The sequence below is a fragment of the Tiliqua scincoides genome, chromosome 4, assembly GCF_035046505.1.
Source record: "Tiliqua scincoides isolate rTilSci1 chromosome 4, rTilSci1.hap2, whole genome shotgun sequence".
Lineage (NCBI taxonomy): Eukaryota > Metazoa > Chordata > Lepidosauria > Squamata > Scincidae > Tiliqua > Tiliqua scincoides.
Genome location: NC_089824.1, coordinates 125,400,568 through 125,413,554, shown reverse-complemented (window position 1 = coordinate 125,413,554; position 12,987 = coordinate 125,400,568). Strand labels below are relative to the sequence as shown.

The 12,987-nt window shown below is 42.3% G+C and overlaps 1 protein-coding gene across 3 annotated transcripts in view; it reads right to left on the bottom strand.

Annotated features, from left to right (window-relative positions):
- NEK7 (NIMA related kinase 7) overlaps positions 1-12,987 on the bottom strand; it is an 82,055-nt gene that overhangs the window by 56,284 nt on the left and 12,784 nt on the right. For all 3 annotated transcript variants that reach the window (XM_066624135.1, XM_066624136.1, XM_066624137.1), the window contains one exon: positions 6,670-6,810. In XM_066624135.1, the coding sequence (XP_066480232.1) occupies positions 6,670-6,810 (141 nt within the window). The remainder of the gene's footprint in view (positions 1-6,669; positions 6,811-12,987) is intronic.

Genomic DNA, 12,987 nt, shown 5'->3' with positions numbered 1-12,987 from the left:
AACATTCAAAACACGGAGGAAAATTATATTAGTATCGCATAGAGTCTAGGCCAGTGTTTCTCAAAACTGTGGGTCATGAACCCATGTGTTGGGCCACGACACTGTGCTACCTGTAGTGCCACAATTCCTCTTGGGAGTCCTCTGGAGAAGCATCACGACTCACCATGGAGGAAGAGGTGGGTCATGACACTAAAAGGTTTGGGAACCATAACAGCTATACAGTACGGGTAGAAATGTGGAATAATGAAGTAGGAGTTGGGAGGCTAAGTATTTCCTTTGGGGAAAGAGACAGGCTTAGGGATGGTTTTATTTGGACAAAAAGTCATTTCATGGAGAAAATGGGTCCCTGGGGGAAAAATATGTTGGTAATTTGAGAGGGTAGCTATGAGGAGCAGAAACAAGTTTGACGAATCTGGGAATTTTGATTCCAGTCTTAAACCTTTTCTAATGTATTAACCTAAAAGGTTCTAAACAGTTTGATATTAACCATTGGGTTTGGCTTCTTTTTTTGTTTCTTGGAAACAATGAGTGTTTGAGCAAAAAAATCTAAATAAATAAGAACAAGTGTACATACTGGTAGTGCATAGGAGGTGGGGCAGGAAGCATAGCTCTCAACACCTGAAGTCCTCAGCAACAGTCCAGTATAAAGAAAGTCAGTCTATGTACAAAGTCCAACCCAACTTTTCTTATGCTGAATTGCAGCTGCAGAGTGGTGACAGAATAAATGCATTTCCTTATTATTGTGAGAAAAGGCTGAAGATTCTTAAGGCTACAGCCCAGCATAGAGAGGGGCTGATGAACGTTTCAACCCTCCACCTCCCATACGCACACAGAGCTCCTAGAAAAGGATCAGATCAGACCTTCTGACAAACCCAGAAGCACATTTTTTGCAAATCATTGCACCAATATATTCTTAATGAGTTCAGGAACTTCTACAGGAGTCCACATTTCAGGACATTTCACAACTTGCCCATTACATAGGATTGACGATCTATTAGGTTTATCCAACAAGTGGATGCTGTTGCCAGCACCAGTTATTAACTGGTAATCCTACCACTGCTGCCTGTAGAAATAAAAGGCAAGGAGTTGGTGGTAATAGCATGAGGGTGAAGGAGATCTATCCCAAAGACAAGGCAAATAGTTATCAAAGAGCAGGGATGGGCGAGACCAGCACAGTTTGACTTGAGATGAGTCACGAGTCTCCGCCCTCCCCCGAAACTCAACATGAAAACAAGTGCTAATGGGCAGACTTTCCAAGTTGCCCAGAATGTTTTGGCTATTTGAAAAGATTAGTCACTTTTCCTTTAAAAAGCCAGCATTGCTCTGTGGAAAAAAAAGAGCTGCTGCAGGGCTAGGTATGTGTGTTGGAGTTCTCTTTAAACACTCCCCTGCTATCCCCACCCCATCTGTAAACAAGGCATGAGGGGGTGAGACAGACCGTGTGAGAATGGAGACAGAAGGGACAAGACAGAGGAGGGTCACGTGCAGCAGGTGGGAGGCTTACCAGTATGACCCTATCCTTTGCAACTCTACTCAGGAGTACAGGTCCAGCCTTGTTATACACGGATTTGACTCAACACAAATGGCCCCTACGAATGAGAAGGAATGTGCTGATCCCTGGAGAAGGGAAAAAATACACCCCTTTAAAATCACAGTTTTAAAAACTGCTTTTTCCTGTTGCAGAGAGACAGTCATGCAAGTGATTACAGGTATAACCTAATTATCCACAGATTTTTCTGTCTCAAAGCTGATAAGAAGGGCCCTTTAAATCAGGGGTCTCCAAACTTTTTGGTCAAAGGGACGCATCAAATATCTGGCACAGTGTTGAGGGCCAGAAAAAAAATTTAAATATAAAATTTAAATAAATAAATTAGAGATGGAAGTTAGATGAGTGAATAATTGAATGAATGGGGTCATTCATTCAATCTCTCTGGCCCTCAGAATGCCCTCCAGACACAACTGGAGCACAGCTCTGATCATGTTCGGCTGAGCGGGCCAGTGGCTTTCAGGGGACAAGAGGTTGGCCATGGGCTGGACAGAGGCTGGCAACGGGCTGCATCTGGCCCCCCAGGCTAGGGTTTGGAGACCCCTGTTTTAAATTAAAGGAAAACAGTTGTATAATAATGCCAGAGAGGGCAGCTGGCTGACAATCCATCAATCATTCTCTGCAGGCTTCACTCCTCTCTTCCCCCTGAGCACATGAAAGAAGGCTAAACGGCAGCGATTATCACCTCCTTCTGGATGATGGGGCTCCTGGTGATGGGAGGGATTGCTGCCTACTACAGAAGCCTCAGCATCTGGAGAGAGACTGATGGCCTCTGTGTGCATTTCAAAAGGTTAGCAAGGCTGTTTTTAAATCACCAGAGGGAAGGGACTTTGCTATAGTGCGTTTTTTGCCATCCACCTGAGTTCTTGGAACTGAACCCTCTCGAATAATGAGACTCAACCTGTAGTTCCATTTGCGCTGGTTTTTCAATGAGGCTTTCTCCTCCCAAGTAACAATGGAGTTCACAAAAGCCATTGAGTTTAGAAAGCATAATCGCTACAAACTGCCTCCCCCCCACTTCCCCGCCTTCTTTCCTCTCCTCCCTGGACTTTTCCAGCTAATTCTAAAGCAAGAGCCTCCTTGGGTTTCTCCTTCTGCCCTACCTCATCCAAAGAAACAAAATCAGACCACTCATCTTTCTTACAATGATCATTGGTTCCTTCAGAGATGGACAAGAGAGCCCGCTCCAGCCTCCCCCAACTCGATGCAAAAGCAAAACATTAACCCTTTCCTGCCTCCTGCTGGAACTTTCCTGCTGCTCGTTCAGTCTGAATGATGGCCTCACAAGGTCTTTCATGCTGTGAAAAAAGCAAGCCAGCACACCCAGGCGCAGACAGACTCAGGTCTGCATGCATGGGGAATCAATGTTGAGTCAGTGGCCTCAGACTCGAGTCAGTGCCGGAATCACTGATACACCCAACTTGAGCATACCCAAGTCAGAAAGAAACACATTTTTGCGACTCAGACTCGAGTCACCTGACTCAAGTTTGCCATCCCTGCCAAAGGGAGCAGTAAGAAGCCACACAAGGGAAGGAACAAACAACGATGCTCAAAGAGTAAGAAGATGAAAGAGGAACTCTTGATACTTTACAGTTCTAAGAGTTAAATGGGATGGAAAAATCAGCATGGGAAAGAAGCAACTTTCATAAGGGAGATGGGGAAAATGGTTCTTAGAGGTAGTGCTCTAGATAGAAGGGACTGAGATGCAGAGTCAAGCTAGAGGGAATATAAAGTGGGACCAGTCCTCTTAAGAACCAAAGAAACACCCATTAAATGATAGTTTTCAAATTCACCATTCATTTCTTCTAATCCAACAACTAATTTAAGTTTCAGCTTTAGAAGTGTTGTAAAATAAGTCAGTTAACTTGAAAGGATATTTCTTTTTGAACACACCAACTACAAGCGATTCAGTTCCTTTTCCAAAATTTAACACTTCTCTAAGATCACAAATGTTTGATCTTAGAGAGCAAAGGTCATCTTATTCAGAATCTATGAAGAGCAATGTGACTTTGAAAAAATATTATATTTTCAGCTTAAAATTGAGTATTTTTAACAAAGTATATTTAAGCAATATAGCACAACCTGTAGAACGATAAATCTACAACTGAACAGTCTGCAGAATGACTTACCAATACATAAGCAATCAAACATCCAAGACAACAAAATGACTAGTCATAGTTTTATATAGTGTGAAACTAGACCTCTTTTCCTTAAGATTAATTAGTTCTAATTTAATCCTCAAGAGGCAATTCACTGACAACGCATAATGAATAATTAATTCTCATGCCAGATAAAAGGAATCCTTTTAAGATCTTCTAACACAAGGTATTAAGTGTTAAAAAGAAAGGGAAAAAACATGGAACTACTTAAAGCACAAAATGTTTCTCCTTGCGGCCCACATAATTCTCGAGTAGATGAAGATGGAAATCGTGAACTATATGTGGAATTCAACATATTCTTCCACAGGAAGAAAGAAAGTTACATTTGCTGGGCAATTCAAAATCACGGTACATACTTAAGTTAAAAACTAGTTTAATCAAGAAAAGAATGGCTTGATTTAATTGTACCCTTTGACATTTCAGGTTGGGATTTAATGCTAATCTGCTTTCTCCTCCCTCTCATTTATACTGCAGTGAGAGAGCTTGTACTTAAATCTGTTTGGCAGACTTAAAAAGGAGGACACTTTGAAAGGTGAGCATGCTGATAGACATAGAGTTACACATTATACTCCACTGAACAACCTTTACAATAAGAGACAGCATTTAATCCTAGATTTTTCCTCAACTAATCACACCTGGTTCTATAAAAATGATTAGAATGGGGTGAAAAAGCTGCCCTGCCCGAACATCATGAGATGCTGCACTGTCTGTTAGCATCACAAGCCAGCTTGGATGCCTTGCCAAGCAGCAAGATGGATCAGCACCATTACTGGATGGCAGGATTATTCATTAACAAACATTGCAAAGACTTTTGTACTATAGTGGAGGCATTTCTCAAAAATTACTCATTGCACCAGAGCACATGGGACTTGGAAAGAAAAGAAGTTGAGAAATATAGGTACCTATATTCTATAGGTATATAGAAGTTGAGGTATATGAGGTAAAAGTTTAGGTAAATAACAGCCAAAATTGAATAGTTTTTATTTCCTTTTCTTGCTAACAATAAAGAATAGGGAAGTCTCAGAAAGAGACAAAATACAGAGAAAGTCCCCTTGTTGCTGTTCAGAAAAGAGCTTGTCCACACTTGAAGCATGAACTCAAGGGAAACACTACGTATCCAAGGAAAGGGACTAGAGTGCTACTTCCCTATTTAAGGATCTAGAGGCCACAGAGGACCAGTTATAGACAGCCTTCAGTTTGACACAGTGAACAGCAGGGCAGCCTTGTCTAATTTGCTCTCTGCAGCCTGCTAGTGCACTTACTTTACAGAAAGAAACTTTGACTACCATTGCCTTGTGTCTCTTTTGAATCACAGGCCTATTCAGAGAAAAATGCAGTTGCCACCTGCAGGAATTTGGGCAATATCATAGAAGAACATATTCCTATGGAAACAGGAACTATTTTGGTTCTCTTTTTAATCAATTTCTATAGTGCTAGCAGGTAGTGAAATTCATTGTCAGCCTTAGACAATTTTTACTTTGAATCGAAGTTCATTCTTCTAAAAATGATACAGAGATTACAGCATTCTGCCTCTAGGCTCAATCATCTGGTTCAGTCATAACGGCAAACCCTGGTCTGGTGCTACAAGACCTAGCTTGAACAAACTTTGGGTTCACATTCTCCTTCCTCTCCCTCTCTGTTGCATTTACATGACGCACTTCCACCATACTTTCCTAGCTTGAGATAAATCAGTTTACCGTTTTATTTCAATTAACAAACTATGATTTGTGTTTGCCATGCAAACCTGAACTGACAGCTATGGTCTAAGCCTGGTTTCCAACTTCCAACTGTGGTTTGCAGAGCTACTACAAACCAGAGCTTGGCAGTTCAGCTAAAACAACAAACTATTATTCACCTCAAACATGAGAGGCAAATGCTGAGCAAGAAGGGAAGAGCATGGAAGAGAAAACACAAGAGTGCAAGCTTCCTTGAAGCTTATTCTTGTTGTGCCAAATCATGGCTCAGCATGGTAATAAAAATAACTGATATCTGAACTACTCTCCTTACTCTAGCACAGGGGTGCCCAAACGCCGGCCCTGGGGCCACTTGCAGCCCTCGAAGCCTCAAGTATATACAGCCCTCAGGGAGCCCAATGAGCCTCTGGCCCTCTGGAGATTTGTTGGAGCCCACACTGGCCCAATGCAACTGCTTTCAACATGAGTGTGACTGTTTGACCTCTCATGTGAGCTGTGGGATGAGGGCTCCCTCCACTGCTTCTTGTTTCACATCTGTGATGCAGTAGCGGCAGCAAAGGAAAGGCCAGCCTTGCTTTGTGCAAGGTTTTTTATAAGTCTTGAGCTATTGCAAGACCTTCATTCATTCATATAAGTTCATCTTTAATATATTCATTTATGTAAACTTCTGTAAATTTATTCACATTTTAAATGTAAATTAATTCTTTTTCCCCCCAGCCCCCAACACAGTGTCAGAGACATGAAGTGGCCCTCCTGCCAAAAACTTTGGATGCCCCTGCTCTAGCACACACACCCTCCTTGAAATCTGGGGTCCAGAATAGTTGCTTCCTGGCAAACCTAGACTTAATGTCACTGAATCCAGAGTCAAAAGAGTGTTTCCAGCTCCAGATACCAACTGCAGAACCAACTATGTGCCAGTCAGATTTTCTAGATACTAATCCAAAATAGATTTGAAAAAAAATATTTCAAGTTCTCAGTTGCTTACGCGATTGAAAAATAGCACATAGGGGTTTGAAAAATCTCTGCATTGTAAGATTTGGTGCTGCTTCCTTCTGTTTTCCCATAACATAGCAGGTTCCTGTACTATCAACCAATCTATCCTGTACTATCAACCAATCAACATCAACCAATAGTGCCATTATTTTTACTAAAGGATACTTCAGTAACATTGGCTTTATGGTACCATTATCTATTATCCAAGACATAGAAATGACAATTAAAGCAACTGAGTCAAATAGCTGAATCTGAGATATTGTGCAAATGTCCTTACCTGCACTTTTTTTAAAGCTACTGGCACACCGTCCAATAAGCAGGTAGCTCTGTAAACTTCACTGAACTGTCCACGACCAATCTTCTTTTCTATACGAAAGTTGGCTAAGGTATTGTAGCCCATGTCAGGTCGCAAGGCTTTCTGCAGTTAAAGATACAAAACACACAATGTTACAGAAGAAGGTGTATATTACATATGCACAGCCACCTTTCCCCCCAGCAACCAGTTGTTCACACTATTAAAATCCAGAACACAGATACACACAAAGCATACAAAGTTAGGCATGTTTGTCTATGTAAGAATAGGGAAAACATTATTTGTAATCTTTGTTCCTATCAGTGCCCAGTCATTGAGTTTGAAAACAGTACAAGTGCAATCCTTCTGAGCTTAAAAATGCTTATTTTAGAACTGAATATTCTCCTTATGCTAGAGAGCCTGAACTGAACATGTCCAGTTTTTAAACAAACTCTGAATTATGATTAACTACTATCCAAAAACCCAGAACTAACCCCCCCTTGGTTCCATCACTGGACCAAGTGTTTGTTCCACCAAAGCATATCTAGGAGCCCAATCCTGGGCTCGGCACAGTGGCTTCATGCCACTGTGCACTGTCACCGCCGTGCAAGCCCAGCGCCCCCACAGAGCCTTCCGCACCACTTACAAGCAGTGTGGAGGTCTTCACCGCAGCGGTCTGGGGTTGCTTCTAGCTGCCCTAAACCGCTCCAATGGAGACCTCCGTGTTGCTTACAAGCGGCGTGGAAGGCTCCATCGGGGCCTCGGCTGACGTCACCACAATTACTTCTGGGTTAGGTGTGGGGGGTGGAGAAGAGGGCAGGGGGTGAAAAAAGGGTGTGGGGGTACAAAAAGGGAGGTTGCCCCAGGCGCGGGGAACCCCCAGGAATGCCACTGAAGTACAAGGCTCCCGCACCATGCTGCAAACAAATTCAAGCTCCTCTGAACCATTAAAGAGAGATACAAGGGTGAAATTTTTTCCCATTCCTTGAATGAACGGTTATAGGTGAAGTAGCAAGCATTGTTCCATACGGTGTTAATGACTGCAAATACAAGGACCCACGATGATTCTAAAGTAAGAGGGTGTGATCTTGTTTGTATGTGGCAGTGGATTTCTGTGTGAATACTTCCACAACACAGACTAATTAGTTCCAGCTAACTAGGGCATAAACTCATGACTGGAGTGCCTCAGGAACACAGAAGAAGGAGCCACCTCAGCAGCTGTTAAATACATTCCTATTAAGACTGGGCATTGCAGAAGGGCAGCTACAGGGCATCTCTTTCAGGGCACTTCCACTTGATTGGACATGAATTCCTAGGGAGTTGTACCTTCAAAACACACAAGTTAATGTAAACAGAAAGGTAAACCAAAAAGTCATGAACTCTGGAGTCTCAGGAGAACTGGTTCTCAAATTCTGACTCTATTCCCACAGCCTATCCTGCAGAGTCAACCAGAGCAATAAGGAACCCTCACACCAGTAGTAAGGGAGGCTTCAAGAATTACTGTATTCACACGTTCTGAGTAGTCACTATCTGCTAATTCTAGAGAGTTCTGAGCTAAAGCTCCTCACAGCCATGAATTCCCTAGCTTACTGCCTACAGGCTTCCATCCTGTAGATCAGGGGTGTGCAAACATTTTGGCAGGAGGGTCACATCTCTCTATCACTGAGTTGGGGGGTGGGGAAAAAAGAATTAATTTACATTTCAAATGTGAAAAAATATACATAAATTTACATAAATGAATACATTAGATGGAACATATGAATGAATTTTACTGCGCTTGTTTATAGTACACATGAGAACTATAACACAGGTATGTAGAAACACATGAGAACTATGAACTGTTTGCCACACACCTCTTGCACAGCGAAAACATATAGACCAAGCCAGAAGCACATGGAGACATAAGTTGTTCAGAGACAATTGGGGGGGGGGGGAGGTTAAAATAATGCCCGGATAAAAAGCAGAAAATACATGGAGCCTTGCTCTAACTCAGTCCCGTAGCTTTTGTCTGGCAATGGACACCAGCAGTTGTGGACTAGCACAGGCTCCAATAGTCTCTGATGAGCCAGAGATTCATTGGAGACTGGGGGCTTCTTGCAGGCCAGATTGAGGGACCCCAGGCTGGGGTTTGCCCATGCCTGTGGTAGAATAACCTTCTGGTAGGGTGGTAACTTGTCATCTTGCTGGCACCCCTCTGGTCTGATACCTCAGGGCATTCCTGCTAAGGATTCAGGTCTGATGCAACCAACTTTCTAGAGAAGGACAGATTGCTAGCCCTAACAGTGGTCTACCTGTGACAGGCATACATGCACTTTTGTGGAAGTGCATATGAAACTTGTGTGTGCATTTACTGTGACTGATTTAACCATGTGGTTGTTGGCAACCTTCAGTCTCAAAAGACTATGGTATAAAAAAGGACTTTTCATGCAGGAATTAAAAGATACTTTCCTGTGCACACATGGAGTTGGGAGGAGGGAGGAAAAATTACTTCTGCAATCAACAGTAGTTGAAGAACAGCACTGAAGTGAATTGGTGCACAGGCTAATTGGTGAACTAAAATCTGAACAAGTCCTTTTGGCACCAAAGTCACAAAGAAATGCAAATTGCAATGTTTTCAGGGAGCAAACACAGACCAGAAGCAAGCAACCATTAATGGATTTATCAACATATCAGAAAGGAGAAAAGCCCAGTGGTAAGAAAAAAATTTCTCCTTTTTTCCTTCATTTTCTGTATTCATATTATTAAATATATTACACTCTCTGACTCACATAAAATATACAGCAGTCTTCATCATTTTGGAGACATTTTAAGATGGCATAACCAACATTCATTAAATACATTCAGATTGCTCACAGCCTGAACATTTTATGTTGCTTTTTTTACTTTGCTATATGCAACTTCCCCAATAGCCAATAACAAAAGAAAGATCTGCAGAACTGTAGCTGCTTTGTCATTTAATGGCTTTACATTAGAATTTTTAAAAAGCACAAAGAGTAAAGATTCCAGAACACTTTAAGCATACAACTAGTTGCCTTTGAAAGGAAACAGAAACTTGAACTGAATCTAGGCTTTGGTAGCTTTAAGGCTTGGTCACAATAAAAATACATGAATATTCATTAGCAGTACTCGCATTCAAATATGTAACTGCTTTGATAGAGAAGGCATTGCAACAATTCAGGGATGTGTATTCAAAAGGAGCCTATGTAGGATTAATGAGGCTATTGGCAGCATTTGGAGTAAAAACGCAGAAACTTGGGGAATTTTTTCTTATTATTCAGAAAGCTCATGTTACAGAGACACAGAGCGTGGCTTCATTAAGCTAAGGGGGTTATGAAGGTTTTTTATTAAAAAAAACAGCATATATTTCAAAATTTGAATTGGGAATTGCATCCTCTGTCTGTGCAGAAACTTGACAAACATTAGCGTGAACTACTAAGGCAGTGTGACAACCGCATGCTGAGAGCAAAGTCTCACTAATGTGTTTTGGCATGCAGGTTTGTAATCACACATTTACATATGCAATGACCTACATTTGCATGTCAGATCACACACTGTCTGGCTTTATTAAGACTGGGCACCTCCCTGTGTTTGGCGTCCAGAGTGGCGAGAGAGGGCCAGAGGGCGGTGTTTTTTTGGCAGTTGAGGGATGAACTGCCACTGAGGATTAGGCTGATATGGCCTGAGCATTAGACACTTCATTAGAGGTAATCTGTTTAACAGTGGGCAGTATATGTAAACTTCACAGCCCATTTGCAGCACCTTCCCCCCACCCCCAATGGCCTTTCTTCAAAGGGTAGTGTGGCTGACTGACAGCTTGTCTCATCTGTTCCCTTGTCTTGTCATACAATTTAGACCTGGAGACCTGACATGAGAAGCAACATAGCTGCACATCTCCAACGATCACCCAGGTCTCCCTTCCAGCCCCAATGCAATTTGAAAAAGGAATAAGCTTCCACATAATAGAGGTGTCAGTTGGTCAAAAAACACATTACCTGTGTGGATAAGACTACATTTTAAACACATTAAAACAAAATAGGAAGGCCCTATACATCTCAATTTGTAACTACTACTCTATAATCCATACACTGATCTAAATAAGTAACACCCTCCCTAATTCTCTCCCACATTCAGTGCAAATGCAATACTAGCTCCTCACAGACTAGTTTGCAGATCAGAAGGCAGCTTCATCTCCCTTCATCTTCCAGTATGAAAGCACCCCCTTATTTTCCCTAGTCAGCCTAAACAAACCTGCATCAATGCTTATGCTAACCCAAGCTGTTATTTTAAGCAGACTTTGAAGTGGGCTTGCAAAGGTTAAAGGTTTCTTAGCACTTCCCCACCAATACATATCTCCAAAATCTGCAGAAGATGTAGTAGACCCAAGAGCTACAACTGGCTAAACAGCAAACGTCCATGGTATGTTTGGAGGCATTCACCCTATTCATAAGAATGGGCAGCAAAACATAACTACTGCATAAAGTGCCAATCAGCTCCAAATCCAAAAGAACACCTGTGTAGAGATCTGTGCATGTTAATCTTTCCACCCCCTTGCTTCAGTCAAACTGACACAAAACCACTTTTAAAAATTAGATCTTTTTTCTATTCAAAAGTCAGTACATGACTGCTTCATAGCTCCTTGGAGACTTCACAGACATAAAAATCAGAAGCACGTTCTTGTTATAATCGCTGAACTTCAAGAAACAACTTTGTCCCGCTAACCATTTCTTTCATTTGTTTATATCTGCATCATTTTGAACTTGCTCAATCCAGACAATAAAGCACACTCATTGCACACAATATGTCAACAAAGAGAAAAAAAGTTGCAACATTCCTATATAATTATAGGGAGAAAAAGTTACATGCTCCACAATTTGAGGTGCCTTTACACAACATTATCCCAAAAATGACATTCAACATCAGTTTGGCTCTGACTCCATCACAAGGTTTTGCTCTGTAGCAAGATCTACTAAGCCATTCTACTAAGCAGTTCATCATGGCCAGTTCCACCAGAGACACAGGAAGAGCTGTACACAATTTCCCATTTTCAAACTGGCTTTGACTATGCACAGGATTCATATCCAGAAGAAACTACTTAAATAATAAAGTAATTACCTGAGCAAAGCCAATCCCAAAGCCCCTACATTTCAGGGAAATGTTTTGTTTGACCTATTTAACACTTTTTCATTTTCACACCATACCAAAAAACTTCAACACTCTACTCTTGCAATGATGTATTTGCTAGCCTTTTCCCCCAGCGGCAGAATCATACATGCTTCATAATACCATGCAGCAGGTCCCATGTTTTCTCTAGTTTGAGAATACTGTAGAATCATTTGATGATCAGTACAAAATTGATAGAAACTCCAGTTCCAAAAGAAAATTAGAAGAAATAAAATTCACAGAATTGTTTTGAGCCAGTAGGACAGAGGTTCCTGAACTATGCATTGCGATGAGTCTCCCAGGGTGTCGCAAACTGCTGACTGGCCAAACTGATCAGCAGTGTGAGCACTGCAGATCAGACAGCAGAGCATCCGTGAGATAAGGGCTGCACGCACTTAGCCTGGGCCCACTTGCTCTCCCTGGATTTCACAAACAGCAATGTTAGGCTCTTTTTCCAAGCACAAACTTGGAAGTAAGTGCCGATGACATCAGCACACTGCATGTTGCTGCATCAGCGGCACTTACTTCTGGGTTCACCAACTGACAGCTGCAGGAGCAGGGCGTTGCCAGCCTGGTAAGTTTGGAAAATGTTGCAGTGGGGTCTAATGGAGATAAAACTATACATATTTTCTAGTTTCTCAACAGTGTCTTACAACCCAATTCTAAACTGCAGTGGAACAGACAGGTATTTATCCCCTTACCCCATGTCGTGTGCCACCCACCCCTACAGGGTACTTGGATCTGCACCAGCAAAATCGCTTGCACAAATTTGAGCAGCCATGTATAATGCCGGACTGGTCAAGAGGTGGGTTAAGATCTGGCCTAAGTTCCCCAGGTTGGTCCCACCTCCCTCCCAGGCCCAGACTGCCCTCCACCCACCCAAAAATATCCCTGTTGCACCCTCCCGCCATCCTCTCCAACCACCCGCACTGGCTGCCCTTGGCCAGCACAACCTTACCTGATTTTGGTGCACCAGAGATTGGATGTGGCTTCTGTGGGCTGGCACACATCCTGGACACATCCTGGTTCAGCCTCCTCTGGAGTAGTCACAAACATGCTTTACAGCATGTTTGTCACACACCTAAGCCAGTGCAAGTGACTTGCACTGATCAAGCATGCAGTCTGAATTGTGCTCTTAATGCA